Below are 15,737 nucleotides of genomic sequence, written 5' to 3' on the forward strand. Positions count from 1 at the left end.
ACCTGCTCCACCGTGGGCTCCTCCACGGGCTGCAGCGTGGAGATCTGCTCCACCGTGGCACTCCATGGGCTGCAGGGGGACAGCCTGCTCCACCACGGTCCTCACCACAGGTCGCAGGGGAACTGCTGCTGCCTGCCTGGAGCACCTCTCCCCCTTCTTCTGCACTGACCTTGGCACCTGCAAGGCTGTTTCTCACTGCTCTCTCCCCCCCCAGCTGCTGTTCCCTAGAAGGTTTTTTTCCCTGTCTTAAATCTTTTCTCACAGAGGCACAAACAACAACACTTACTGGCCTGGCCCTTATCTAACATGGGACAGCGTCTGGATTCTTCTCACAGAAGCCACCCCTATGGCCCCCTGCTACTAAAACCTTGCCATGGATACGAATCTAGAAAAGAAGACTGACAGGCTGTCAGAAGCAAGGGAAAAATCCTGAAAGAAGCAATTCAGAAGAGATTCAAAGGCAGCAAGAAAATAGCCGATTTGGTAATGAAGACAAAGGGGCCATAATTTACAAAAGCTTTCGAAGAAAGATTGAATTACAGCTACAACTCCCTTACATTATTCTCCTCTCTTGTCTTAACTCTGGATCTTAGTAGTAGTGTGCACAGTATGCTGATGTAACTCCTTAGATAAAGTTTTGTTTAAAAGGGAAAAAAAAGGTAACTAATTAGTCACCATCACAAAAAAAAAAAGGCAGTTAAAACCCAACTGGACCCGTCAAGAACATTACAAACATGTTAAAGGTAGCCATAGGTTACCAGTAAAAGAGTAAAGGATAAACTACAGTAAGAGACACTGAACAAATACAGAAAAGTGAACTTTAAGGGCCTAAAACCCCTTAAGAGTGACACCGATTTCAGATTTAAAGTCACAATGGCAAATTAATTCTAACATTTCCTAATATTCGTATAGCTGACCCTACAAACTTTCATGTATTGCAAAGATCCACAAAGAAATGAAAGCACAGGATTTTGAAGTACTTCGACAAAGACTTCTACCTAGACCAAACAGGAGGGAAGATGTGATCACAGCCTCAGCCCAGACCTATTCTGGCAAATGTTCTGCAGCAGAGGTGTTCTGTGCAACAGGGCACAGCTGTTCTTGTTCTAGTTATCAAAATCACTGAATGATGTAGTATTCTGGTTATCAAAAGCACTGCACAACTAAATGATACAGAATTGGACAGATCTTAAGGTCTAGCCAGAAGCAGCCAGAAGCCACTACCAAGTGAGAACTGTTTGGAGGTTTTGCATTTGTGACATACTGAGACCTCTCGTCTGGAAACTGCTGTTAGCAGCTCTTTCGCTCCTTTGACTTCTACTGGCAACTTCATTTCAAATATTTATTATTGTGGCACTCCAACATTGAAAGTGTTTCTTACAATTTTTACAGTTCCAATTATTGCTCTACAAAATTCCTGCACTGTTCATTCATAAACTTTCCCCAGCATATCATAATTCTTTTTTATTAGGGTGAGGATGGAAGAAAAGGGGAGAACATTCTTAACTCCTATCCTGCAGATTTTTTTCCTTGGATCTCCGTATCTTTTGATGCAAAGAAGGATTTCTCTTATGGTGGGAAAGAAGCTGCTGGCTGAGACACTGCAGCAGAGAGATTAAACTGTGTTCACAGCAGGTCATAGCACAGAAAAAAGAGATTTTGTCCTTTTAACTCTGAACCTTTCACCATTTCAAAATCTAACGTAAATATACATATATGCTAATTAAAACATAACAAAAACTTAAAATACATATGCTCCTATACTTATACATATATATATATTTACACTTTTTTTTTTTTTTTAATATATGCTCCTTCTCATTCAGACCATTAACCCATGCATGTGGTGCTATATTTTTATCCTCTAAATACAAACGTATTTTAATAGAATTTCTTTAACGCATTCAAACCTCTCTTCTGGTTCCAGTCATGGGCATCACCAAGCTGAACAACATTATACAGGTATCCATCTTGTTGACGAAAATAATCATCGGTGCTGAGTACAATGCCATCACAGCTTTCACCAAGCAGAATACTGTTGAACAAAGGTAAATGCAAAAATATTACAACTTTTTTTTTCAGACAGAAAACACACACACAAATGACACAGCTAAATATATATTTATCTGTGCCCTGGTTCTGAGCCTCTTGCAAATGACAAACTGGTTTATAAAAGTATAGCTATGAGTATTTCCAACAATTCCAATACAAATTTCAATTTCAAGTACATTTTTCCCCCTCTCAACTGTTTCTGTCTTTGTTTTTTCCTCACCATCTTTAAAAGAAGTTTGTAGCATCCTACTTTATGGTTCTATTGCAACAGGTTCTTAGCACCTCATGGTCATTTATTGCATTTATTAACATTTTCCATATCAATTCTCATCTGGAATTATCTCTAGGAACCAATCTGATCATGGAATCTGGAGACAGCTGAGAAATGAAGCAGATGCTTAAATCCTTCTTCCTCTTAAATCCACCCTCCGCTTATCTGTCCATGCAGCTCTGTCCTTGCAGATAAAATATGCATTGAACAGGAACAGCAAAAGCAAATTACTCAGGTTTACAGCAATTTTCCTATTCTCAGGGAAAAGTATAAGATCATAATAAGCTTTCAGCATTGTCCCACTAATGAAAGTCAGGATTAGGGAAGAGCATGTATATTCCTGCAATATCCTATACTCTCCTATTTCAGCTCTATGTTTTAACCCCCAGTCCCAGCCACACAAGCTTACTCACATCCACCTTGTTATCAACAACGAGAAACCTGGCAGTCACTGCATCTACAAGCCACTGGTATTCACTATACCCAGAAGAAAGTGACTTTTTCTCATTTTTTTTTTCCTATGTTGCTTTTCTGAAACTTTAGCAGCTGAGCCTATTCAAGGAAAAGCCCAAAAAGATGACACAAGAGAAGTGGTTTGAGATTAGTGCAGCCCACCCCTGGCAGAGCAACAGCTCCGTGGGTTAGCACGTCTCGCAGAACTGTAGTTTCAGTAATAGATGACAAAAAAATTAAGATAAGGTTTTTTCATATCAAGGAAAACTTTTTACAAAGGAGACAACAGCACAGTTCTGTTTAAAGTCAGATCTACTGATCCACAGTCTGATCTCCTTGACTGTTTTTATATTCTGTACTCTATTTAAATTTGTAAACAGCCACCAGGCACTCAGTGCCCCAGAGCACTTCCAGTGTACTGAAACATTCAGGTTCTGCTGCCCTATGGAAATTTAGGCAGCTACTCAGACTGGGAAACAGGCAACGTACCCAAAGGCTATAAAAAATGAACAGTATTAGCAATATGCGTGATGTGCTGCTGCTGAGGTGCCAGGGAGGGAAAAGAACTGGCCAGATCCCAAATAACCTGGGGGAATAAATGGATGTTAGTTCTAAGTCACCAAGCTTTCCCATGAATAGCTGCAGGAAGAGCTACTTAAGTTTAATTTCACAAGGATTTGAGATGTCTACGTGGCAAAACGTAGCAACAGTAGACCTGTGAGAGATCATACTTTAAAGCCTGTGGATGGCCTAACATTACATCAGTTACAGAGCTAGGGATCTTCATTAAAAACTCAAAAGGAAAAAAAATCCAGTTTTACTTAACAAAAAATAACCAACAAAACACTGTACTGTATATTAATTAAATTCCTACATAATTACTGTCCTGCAATTAAGTTGATGACTATTTTTCTTTTAAAACACAGATTTGTAATAACAAAATTACTGGGGAGTGGAAGAAACCATGAATAACAGAACTGTCAAGTAACACAATCAAAGAAGCACACAAGCTGTTTTTTTTCCTTTTTTTTTTTTTTTCCTTTTTGCTTTTTCCCTTTTCCAGAGTATAAGTTCTGCTCAGAATAAAGAGCAGTGCTGTTTCAGAAAGCAGAGCATGATACACCAGAAGTACAGCCACTTTGTTGGGATTGTTCAATATTTCTGTTAGAGTCTTTGCCTTTTAGTAGGATATATATTACACTGCTTTAGAAGAGTACAGAAGGATTTTTTTTAAGCAGATACTGGAAACAACTGGATCCACCTTCCCCGCTCACTTCTTGGGTGCTGAATGCAGATGCACAGAGTAAGAACCACGTGCCATAATGTTTTGGCTAGAATAGAGTTATTTTCCTCCTAGTAGGTGGTGTGGTGCTATGTTTGGGATGTAGGATGAGAAGAGTGCTGATACCATGCTGATGTTTTAGTTGTTGCAGAGCAGTGCTTACACCAAGCCAAGGACTTCCCAGCTTCTCGCTCTGTCCTGCCAGCGGGCAGGCTGGGGGTGCAGCAGGAGCTGGGAGGGGACAGACCCAGGACAGCTGATCCCAACTGGCCCAAGGGGGATTCCATCTCATATGGTGTCATGCTGAACAGTTAATATGGGGTGGCTGGGGTGGGGGGGGCTGGCTGCTCAGGGATAGGCTGGGCATGGGTCATCGGGCGGTGAGAAACTGCATTGTGCATCACTTGTTTGTACACATTATTATTAGTAGTAGTATTTTCTTTCCTGTGCTAATAAACTGTCTCTATGTCAATCCACCGACTTTCATTTCTTTCTGATTCTCTCCCCCATCCCAGAGAGAGAGAGGAGAGGGTGAGCAAACGGCTGTGTGGCGTTTTGCTGCCAGCCGGGTTAAACCCCACCACCTAACCACAGAGATAACACAGAGCTGCGACCCGGTTCGTCTGCTGGCTGGGTACCCGCAGGCACACCCCTGCAGCTCCCAGGAGCCTGACTGTCTGCTTTCTGTAGGGATATATGGGAACTGGTGAGTCAAGGCACAGCGACTAATGGGGTGTTCATCTTTGTATTTCTAGGAACTGCTCAGTGGTGTGTAGAATAATTCACTTAGATTCCTCTCTTGTATTTTCCAAACTTCAATAAAGAAACACTGTGACCATGGTTTGGGAATCTTGCAAATCCATCATCAAAGTTTAATCCTGAAATACTTTGTTATTAATCCTCAAAACTCAGGCTACAAAGCAATTTATGAACCTATGGAACCAATGTAACAGATTTAATACACTAAACTACATTTGCAAGAATAACCCTGAAACCAAGTAACTGGGAAGGCAGACTGAGAGGCCAGAGGAATGAAATCCTTACCCTTTCAGTAAAATTTAGTAAAATTTTAAACACAAACACACTTGTCAGCTTCATATGGAATAATTTACACACTTGTAAGTTGTAAAAGTTGTAAATAAAATTTATCCTAGGCTCATGAACTCAAACAGAAGCAACATAAAGCACATCTGTGCGAAGAAAACCATTACTACCTAACACCACAAAGGGATGATCCCCATTCTGTGAAACGGAGAAGGAAAACCAAGGAAGATAAATACATTTCTAACAGGAAAGTCAAATTACAGATTGCTCAGCATTGATATGTGCACATGCCCAAAATGAGCAGCAGTATTACCCAAGTGCTGTAAACCTGCCTTTCCCTCCCATCCATTCCCTGCAATTGAACATTCACCTTTGAACACAGTGGGGCAGTGACATTAAAGCAGATACCAAAATTAAAGCAGCTCACTTACTTTTCCTAGACATGCTGGTTGATCTAACAGGAGGTATTAGCTCTGCACACCAAACTCATCTGGAAATCAAAGTGCTCGTTTGAACTAATCAGCAAACTCATACATATTTTTTCCAGCATGCACACACGTGCACAAATCCTGCTTTAATTTCAGTTCTTTAAACAGTTCCCCAAGCTGCATTCTAGCCAGCCTGCTTTCAAAGATGATTTTATAATCAAGAATAATCTTAGAATCTAATAATTTATCTATTTAAGATAACTAACATCATAGGGAATCAACTAGACTGTAACTAAATACTACTTTAAAATCCGTAGTAGTACTAAATTATGTAAATGACGCTTTAAACACTGTTACAAGCCATGTTTTTAAAGAACTGCATAATTAGGAACAACAGCACCCAAGTGTTTCTATGTTCAGCTTTAAATATTCTTTCAATTTTCCCATTCCAGAGATCCATGGGTTCCTCTCTCTGGAAGAACAGCCCCAGAAAAAGCTGACTACTTGCTTATATACCTAGAAAGAGATTTAATATCAAGTGTTCTTCTTAAATGACATGAATACTTGTTCTTTCAACTTCATTAAACTTTTTTTTCAAATTCACATTGAGGTATTTTTATGGAGGAATAGGACCTGAAATTGCTGCCAATTTTAGATGCAAAATATCCTAAAAATCAAAATTTGTCTTTTGTAACTTTTCCCAATAGCATTCACATCATAAAACCACATTATCATCTACTTAAAATTTCAGTAGACTTTTGTTACTTGGGCTGAAGATACCATTGCTGGGCATCTATCTGGTCAAATTGTTTTAGGAAATTTCTAAGTTGTCAATCACTTCCAAAACAAAGGAAGAAACACAACGTTTTTATCACATGGCATTATTCCAAGGTTTTCTCTGAGATGTTTTGGATTGAGGAAGTGGTATCTGGCAAAGTACAGGTGCTTGTTTTCTTGTAAATTGCATTTCTCCCAGCACAACCTTAAGCATGGCAAGAGAAGGAAGAAGACTGGCCTAAAATAGGAAGGATGTGGGCAGCAGAGTGGTACAAGCTGGAACAAACAACTTGCAACTGGCAGCAGGGCTAGGAAACAGGGACAAGGCAAAAGAGTGAAGTGTGAGGAAGAAAATGGTACGATTATCCTGGGTGTGAGACAATACCACCAGCTGAAACTGGGAAAATAAAATGAACCTAGGGAGAAAGGGGAGGAAAAAGAAGTTGAGAAATCCACTTGGAATTTTAGGGCCAAAGCAAAGCTGCTAGGCACAGACCAAAAGTTACAGGTGGGTAAGAGCAGGAAAACAAAACTGGAAAGTAGATGGATAAACAGATGGAAACCGGAATGAGTCTCAGGAGGCTGTGATGTCTAGGTCAGGTGAACGTATGCAATAAATCAAGGAGATCAGAGGAAATCCCCAATGACCAGGAAAAGGCTAATGCTATGCCCCTACGCAAGGGAAATAAAGAGAGGGAACAAAGGCACTACAAGCTGCTCAACCTCACCTAACTTCAGCTTCTGGTAGAAACAGGGAGTACACCCTCTTGGAATCCACTTCCAAACTCGTGAAGGAAATAAAGGGAGTCGGGAAGAGTCAAGGAGGGTTTACAATAAGCAAATCTTGCTTTATTGGCCAGACCAGACTGCACTCTGATGGAGCAACTGGCTTTGTGGATGAGGACAGGGCAATGACCGTAGTGTTGTATGAAAGCATTAAGACTTCTGACGCTTCCAGTGTGTACGTGCAGAGTACATCAGGGGCTGATGATGGAACCCAGTTCTTCATCATCTTCAACATTAACCTGGATGATGAGGCAGAGAACTTGCAGGTGACACCAAACTGGTAGGTAGGCCACGCCTACTGAACATTAGGGCTTCTAGCCAGGAGGACACAGAAAAATTTGAGCACTGGTTGAAGTGAAACATCATGAAGCTCAACAAGGAGAAGGGCCAGGTTTTATACCAGATGGTCCATCTGGTACAAAAGAAATCTTTGCATCAGTACAGGATGGAAAGCAACTCCTTGAGCAGCCCTACTGAAAAGACCTAAGGATTGCAGTAGATGATGATGAACCAAGAGTGTACTCTCCTCAAAAGAGGAGCAAACCACATGCTGGGCTGTATTAGGGAAAAAAGCAACCAATGGAAAAAGTGGCTCAATGGAAGCTACCATCCCCTCTCTATCTGTTTCTTGTGCAGTCAATTCTGAAATACTGTTTCCAGTTTGAGGCTTCCTACTTCAAAAGCCGCACTGAAAAATATGAAAGGGTTGAGCAGATGGCTACCAAGATGGCTAAGGGGATATGACCTATGAACACCAGAAAAGTTTTGAGAGACTGGACTCCATACCCGCAAGTTTTCAAAGTCAGGCTAGAAAAACACAGTCGGTCTGATCCAATGATGGCAACAGTTTTGTTCTAAGCAGAAGGGTGGGCTAGGTGACCTCCAGAAGTCCCTGCCAAGAAATGTGCCTGTAATTCCAAGCAGGTGGGATGGCAGAGTCAGAGCTAAACATAGACTTCATTAGAAGATTAAAGACAGACGTTTTGAGTTTGGGAACAGCAGGAAATGTGTGCCTGTAGTTACAAACTCACAGTTTGGGAAAAAAGAATAAAAGAAAAAAAAAGACTGGAATTCAAAATTCCTGGGTGTCATGACTGCTCTGCTGTCATTATACACTTGGGAAACCCAATTACAAGATGCAACTCGTTCCCTTCCGTTACTGATCCATAGAGATGATGTCAATTTTCTGCTTTTCCAATACAGTAATTTTGCTAGCACTAGCAGTAGAGGTTTGTCTGAAGGTGCTAAAGATGCCAAGACTGCCAAGATACCTGCGGGTAATAATGAGTCCACAGGGCTGTATTTGCTGTCCTAGCCTGCACTTACAGAACTCCATGATGCTACGTTTTTTTCTTCTTTCTCCCTTCAGCTCACCCCACAGTACCTGAGACCCTGGGACATGATTTCATGGGAATTAACAACTGAAAGCCAGCTTTGAACACATGAAGTTATATGTAGTTGAATACACTGAAAAACAAGTCCCGCACAGTTCAAATTCTGCACCCAAATTCCGTGACTATGATTGACCTTGATCTCATAGTGCCCACCTTCCCATCTGCTAAATGAAATTTGTAATTTGTCTTACAAGGAGATGAAAAAGCAGAAATATATTCATACACAAAAAAAATACTAAGGTATGTAGGATCTTTCAGATAATATGAATAACATACTTAGAGAAAGATTCAAAGGCCATTCAGTACAGAAAATATGAAAAACATTAATATTAAATAGCATCATATTTAATAACATCACATTTCTGCAATGAATGAAGCAGTATTGTTTCAAGCTGATTTTTTGTTTGTTTAAATTTTCTGTGGTTTTAGACTGCCAGCGTACAACAGAACATAACCACAGAAGACATCCCATTCGTGTTGCACAGTTTCTTCATGAAGCTCCATCAGTAATACTGATATTGTAACTTCTCGTATGCAAGAGAAACCTGTTTTCATTTACCACAGATAGTGCCTGCATTCTGTGCCAACCTATGTGCCTTTTATGCTAAGCAAAAAAATAGTGAAAATCCACGCTGGAGTTTGTACCTACTTTAACCCTGTCAGAGACTTCAACGAGTATATTAATAAGGCAAAATGATACTTTTCTTGTGTGCATTCAAATAAATTTGACAGATGTTAGTATGAAAAAATGGTTGGGATTATACACAATTTCATCAAGACACTGAAAACACGAAGAGCAGTACACAAATTGCATGTTTTCCGAGCAGCAAAATTCTTCTAATGGTCTTTGAAGATGACCATTTTTTTTTAAATGAAGGAATTTGAGAATACGGAAAGAGGCAGACCGTAACATTACTAGTCTACCTGAGAGCTTCAGAACAAGATACAAAGAACATTTTAAAATTAACATAAAACAGCTTCTGTTCATCAAAACTCTTACTAATGGAAACAAACCCCAAAGCATATGATTCCAATGTTTACTGTTGTTATGTCCTCACATAAAATGACTGCATTTTAACAGCCTACTTTACAAATACCAAAGTTTGCCAAGTGCCTGCTGATAAACTTTTAAAATAATCTTTAATTTTTTTTTATTTTGAATAAGGTTCCCAAGCTTGAAGTCTTGACTTACCGAGAAAGTGTTGATTTCCCTGAACCAGGCAGGCCTCTTAAGATTAGGAGCACTTTCTGTGCACAACCAAATCGTTCCTCAGGGAACTGCAAGGAAGGAAATCTGTGCATTCCTTCTGTACTGTACATTTTTGGATCTTTCCAACACTCTTCTCTGGTTTCACAGAAACCATTATTTTGGGGTCCATTCTGCTCATTATTTCCATTCCTGAAGACCTGAGCACTATGGATATCAGTATGACCAACATAGCTGGCACTTGGATCAGGCAATGGACTATGACAGTTGGTATCATTATTTCCACGGTAACCACAGTAATTTTCATAAGAAAAGTCATCCCGCTGAGAAGGGAAAGCATTTGTTTTTTGTAGTGGGGAATTCAGTATCTGAAAAGGCGACTGATGGCTCAGTCTAGGAGGAGGAAGCCCCTGAGGTACTATGAAAGACTCGGTTGACTGCCAGGCAGGTCTGAATTCAGGCACGGAGTTGTTCCAATACTCAGAATCTATTTGTCCATTAAAGGCATTTTCAGGTTTCCAGCCGCTTGTTTCTGTGACAAACTGCTGCTCACTGCTTGTTTTCTGACTTTGCTCTTCTCCAGAGAAACAATGCCCGTTCTCATTAAACGGTCGTGGGCTGCCCAGCGATGAACGCTGATGTTCCTCTTGTGATGTCTGACTGCAGTTATATGCAGAATGTTGCTCCTGAGAGGTTTCAAGTTCGTTCTCCTGAAATATGTTTAAATTTTCACTTTCCAGCTGGTGAATTTCCTTGTAGAACTGGTTCAGTTCATCATCCATTTCTGGTACAGCACAAGAAACAGTTTCCATCACTGTTGCCTCCTTTCTGTTATCTCTGTTTTCATGCAGTTCACCCTGATCTCCCACATCGCTTCTAGATTCGCCACAACTTCCAGATTTGTCCTGTTTGTTACTTTCAGCCGGCTTGTAAATCGGTCCAATAAATTCTTTGCTTGTAATAAACTCATCATCCCATTCACTTCTATTTAGTGAGAATGTTTTACAGCTATTTTTATTATCTTCTTCGACTTTACTGGACATAAGAGGATCTTTCTCTTCTTCAACTTTAGCGTTGTTTATTAATGGAGGATTTATATTCTCTACAATCTCTGAATCAAGAGGCCGACTAAACCCTAGATTATTTTCAGGAAGCACTTCGTTCGGTGTTCCCAAGACACCCATGGGTATTTCCTCCTGCTTTTGCAGTTCATGTTCCCGCTGGCTTTCTGAGACATTCACTGGTGTCAAATCATTAGATGTTCTGTCAGGGTCCACTTCATCCTGAATGCACTGGTTGTCATCCCCTGAGAGTTTCTCATAAGCCCCTTCTGTTGACTTCATTTTTTTAGAACATGGTTCAATCGGGATTTCATCCTGACACTCCAAGAGCCTTACTCTACTTTCAGCATGAAGCATCTTTGAAAGAAATGAATACATTATTAGTACCAACAATTTTAAAGTAAAGTATAAGAGTAAAGTTATTCGGGCCTATGATGTACATCATCTTCAGACTCTCCGCCGTCACAACTGAAATGTACTGAACAAGAAAAAAAAGCAGAGTAGCTACTGGAAGGCTTATTTAAACAAAAAACCCACACTACTGAACATCTTTACCTGAGAAACAGGTTAGAGCTGTACCAGTCCAGCAGTCAAACTTTGTATTTACTTAAACTTAATTTACAAATCATGCTTTTTATGTGAATTTAATATTTGGGGGCAAAAAAAAATCAGATCAACATCTGTCCTCCACTGACCTATGTGAATCTGGCAAGTGTCATAAATCTGCATTATAGGACAAACATGTGCCAAACTCCAGTGCACGCTGAAGCCTCACATCACCACTAAAAAAGCCAACGAAAAAGCAAATGCTTCAGTCACAAGGATTGTTTTTCTGTGATGGGAACTGGAGTCAGCTATTCCATTTAACACCAATCAAACAGATGCTGGATGGCATTTATAATTTGGTGCTAGTTAAATAAAGACTTAAAATTAAATCCACAATCTGTTATTATGTTTCTGTTTTTGGAACAACTAAAGACCTTTGTTAGGTACCAAAACCACTCGGTTGCGTGTTTGTAAAAATAAACTGAAAAGGCAATCAATGCACCAAATGGATTACAACATAAAAATGAGCCAGTAAGCTCCAAAAGGACAGATGGGATGAGAACAATTAAAAACATACAGCAAAACAGTGCTGACCAGCGTGACACCCAGTCATGCCATTGCCTCATCCATTCTCTGTCTCTCTAATAGGCATATTTACATTTTCCTTTGCACTCTGAAGTTCTAGACAGAATGCAATAAAAAGCAACTGCACTTAATTTATAATACAGTGACTAAGTAGCTTATTCAGTAAACCTTTCATTAAAAAAAAAAAAAAAAAAAAAAAAGCAGTATTAAATAAGAAAGTAAGTACATCTCCTACCAGAGGGTTTGTTCTACTACTATGAACCTTGAAACATTTCAGCTTTCTAGGAGTGAATGTTACAATAATGTTGCATGCTCCCCATTCCGGACAAGAAACAAAGTTTTTCTCCTCTGTCTGAAAGGGACCCGCAGGTAGTATCACAGGAAGATTTGTAAGCAACACTTATCACCTCATATTCACTTGCAAAATTGGCAAGAAAAGGTGTTAATCTGGACACTTCCTCAACAACTGTACAAACAAAAGAAAAAAAAAACAGAGAATTTTGTGGTCTTCAGTTCCCAAACATCTAAGTGAAGATCGTAAGGTTTGTATTTAACTTTATTGATCAGAAGAGAGTGCTAATGTCAGAATGGGGAGAAATGAGGCCACGCAAATATCCTTCTTGCTTGGAGTTGGCATAACAGTGCTCTGGGTACCATGGTCTCACCTCCTCTCAAGAGATAGGAACCATTTTACCGCTTCTCAGTTCTTCCTTTCTGCTACGGAGAAAGTATGACTTACATCTCTATTCTCCATCTCCCCAAAACGCTACCTTACCTCCACTCGAAAACATGGGTGGAAGAAAAATGTTGCTTTATTAGTTTTTAACCTTCTCTCTCTTCTGGGATGGGGCTTAGTCAGAGCATGTATTTTGGTATGGAATGAAAAAAGGGAGCATGTCTGAGTGAGAATTTCTCTAATGATGGAGGATAGAGCTCTGTAACTGTGCCACCCATGGAATATACCCTTTTTTGGCTAACCTTGACTCGCTCTGACTACCCCTTGGGCCAGAGGCATTGCATGTGAACACATTTCCACCTGCACACTCAGGGAGGGCAGTACGGGCTGAGCAGGCAGGCAGCGAGCCCAACCTACGTGGCGGCCTTGCCTTTTGAAGGGGATGCAGACTGCACACGTAGCTCTGTCAGAATTCTGTAAGAAAACGTTTGGAGGTGTTAAACACAGGACGCACACGGGATTCAACCTGCCAAACCCCCGAAGCCACACGACAAGCCCTAAACTCCAATAAATCCCCCGATGTGCAGAGGCGGGGCACACGCAGCACACCTTACAGACGAGGGCAAGGCCCTCAGCCCCCGGCTGCCTGCGGGTGAGGGGGGGGGGGGGGGGGCCGCGCCTCAGCCGCTCCCTCCCCGACCCCACACCTCCCTCAGGCGGAGCCCCCGGCTCCTCCTCGGCCTCCCCGACCCCCTCTCGCCGCCCCGGCCGCATGCGGGTGAGGAGACCAACCTCGGGGCCGTCCTCCGCCGCCTCACAAAGCAGCGCGCCCCCGGCCGGCGCTGCGGAGGGCGGCGGGGCCGGGGCCTCGCTCGCAAAATGGCGCCGCCTCCCCTCCGCCTCCCTCACCCGGCCGGCGGCGGTGGGAGTTGTAGTTCCGCCCCCGCCCCCTCCCCACGGGGGGACTACAGCTCCCAGGAGGCATTGGGCTGAGGGGGCGGGGAGGTGGGAGAGGGGAGGCGCGGATTGGCCGGGGGTTGGTGCGCGTGCGGGGAGGGGCGGGGCTTGTGGCTGAGGGGGAGGGAGGGGCAGGGACAGGGCTGGGGCAGGGAGGGGGAGAGAGAAGGGGACTGGGACCAGGGACAAGGGACAAGGGACAAGGGACAGGGGCAGGGGCAGGGGCAGGGGCAGGGGCAGGGGCAGGGAGAGATTGGCCACCTCTTGCTGGTGGGATGAGTCAGCTTTCCCTTCATTCCTCTCCCAGGAATCCACAAATCCAGGACTGTGGATTTGGGGCTATTTTTCTTTTTCTTTTTCTTTTTCTTTTTCTTTTTCTTTTTCTTTTTCTTTTTCTTTTTCTTTTTCTTTTTCTTTTTCTTTTTCTTTTTCTTTTTTTTTATAATTATTATTTTTATTTTATTTTTTTTTTTCCTGTGTGGGCAGGTGTTGGGCTTGCACACAGCCAGGCTTAGGGGAGCTTAGGGGGTGTCTCAGTGGTTCCCTAGCTTTGGGTGCTGCTGGCCGTACTGCAATGCAATGAGCAACTTTGCTGCTCTAAATCAGTATTAAACCATTCAGTGATTTATTCCTGGTGAAAAAAAAATAATAATAATAAAATCCCAGCTACCGTGCACATAGCTGCGTTTGGCAGCCCCTCTTTGTGTTTCCTCTGTGTTCATTTCCACCTTCCTCCTCGACCCTCTGCTGCACCCACTCCATGTTCTGTCTGCTTTCTGTGGTCTGCCTTCCTGAAGCTGTCTGAGGGTCTTTTTTTCTTCTTTTTTAGTAATGAAATAAACTGTGAAAGTATATTCTGCCAAGAAGTTGGGCCTGTCAATGTTGAGTAGAGCATTATTTCCTTGGCTTTAACCTCGAAGAAGGATACTTATTGCAATTGCCTATGTGTATCCCTGTCTGAGGTTAGCTTACTCTGATCACTGTGTTAAGAATAAAATATTATGTTGAGTTTTCAGGGTCAGAACTTTAATTTTGCTTTAAGTGGCATTGTGATTTTTGTGTATAAACAACAAAGATTTGAGCAAGATCCTAAATTTCCGATGAGGATTGTCCCCAGTGGAAGAGCTGCACAAGCCTCCAAGATATGTGTTACACCTCTTACATGAGCTTCCAACTCATTAGGCATATCTAGAGTATATTTTTCCATGCTGTGGCTATGTTCTGTTTTTCAAATTTTGCAGTATTATGCAATGCAAACAGTCTTTTTTAAAAGTAATTAAAAAGTCTTTAAAAGTAATTTTCCAGTTTCATTAGTGCACACAACAGCTCTTGTAAGTGATATGCCCATTTTAAGTATCTGCTACATTTAATGTTTTCAGATCACCTGAGAAAAATGTTCGTATTTTAAACTTTATCTTTGGTAGTAATCTGAAATTAGTTTTTGGTAGTCTCTGAAATTAGTTTATTTGCCATACAAGGTAAAAATAGAAGAGTGACTGTTAGTACCCATATCAGACATTCCTTCCAGTCACCCTCTGGTCCAAATCTCAGCCTCTGTTCCCGTGACAGGTGATGGCCTAGTTTTGTTAGAAGGTATGAATACATCTTCAGTAGCATTTTATTTTAGATCAGAAATGAGCTTTTGAAGTGAAGCTCTTGATTCTTGCTATTTATCACACTTTGGTTTGCACTGTGGGTAGTCGTATAGTCCTGGGTGTCTTGCAGGGGAAATCAAGTCAGAGGATGCGCTGCCAGAGCGCACTTCAGCTGCTAATATGTGTTGCATCCACAGGACCAGATTGGTGCTATTCCTGTTTAAAAGCTCCTGGTATCTGTATGATGGGAATGCCAAAATCTTAGCATTCAATGCCTTTCTGTACTGGTTTGTACTTAGCAGTGCTGCAGTAGTTACCTAGATGCCACCTACGTCACTACCAGACTCGGAAAATCTGTGTGCATCTTCTACAGAACAAGGGTGCTGTAACCTTTTCATGCCATTCCAGACTGGAAAAACAGTGTGTGAATTCCTCTGGAAAACAGGACCAGCCCTCTGCTTAGACATGGTTTGGCCAGTGGCATTAGGGCCTGAGTTTTGTACTGGGTTTTAGAAAAAAGAGTCAAAAACACAAACTTTAAAGCTATTTTGAAGTACAGGGAAATTCAGAAGGATCTGGTCTTTCTAGCATGAGGAGTTATTTCAGGAAGGAAAACAAGATAT

At 41.6% G+C, this 15,737-nt stretch overlaps 1 protein-coding gene across 4 annotated transcripts in view; it reads right to left on the minus strand.

Moving 5' to 3' along the window:
- N4BP2L2 (NEDD4 binding protein 2 like 2) overlaps positions 1-13,457 on the minus strand; it is a 46,019-nt gene extending 32,562 nt beyond the window's left edge. For 3 of the 4 annotated variants that reach the window (XM_084294377.1, XM_084294376.1, XM_084294378.1), the window contains exons 1-3: positions 13,355-13,457; positions 9,680-11,112; positions 1,911-2,035 (exon numbers count right to left, since the gene is read on the minus strand). In XM_084294377.1, the coding sequence (XP_084150503.1) occupies positions 1,911-2,035; positions 9,680-11,112 (1,558 nt within the window). In that variant the 5' untranslated portion in view covers positions 13,355-13,457. Of the gene's footprint in view, positions 1-1,910; positions 2,036-9,679; positions 11,113-13,354 lie in introns of those variants that run through there. The other variant, XM_084294379.1, reaches the window with a different exon arrangement.
- Positions 13,458-15,737: the final 2,280 nt, after the last annotated feature.

This window comes from Netta rufina (assembly GCF_964035555.1).
Source record: "Netta rufina genome assembly, chromosome: 1".
Taxonomy (NCBI): Eukaryota; Metazoa; Chordata; class Aves; order Anseriformes; family Anatidae; genus Netta; species Netta rufina.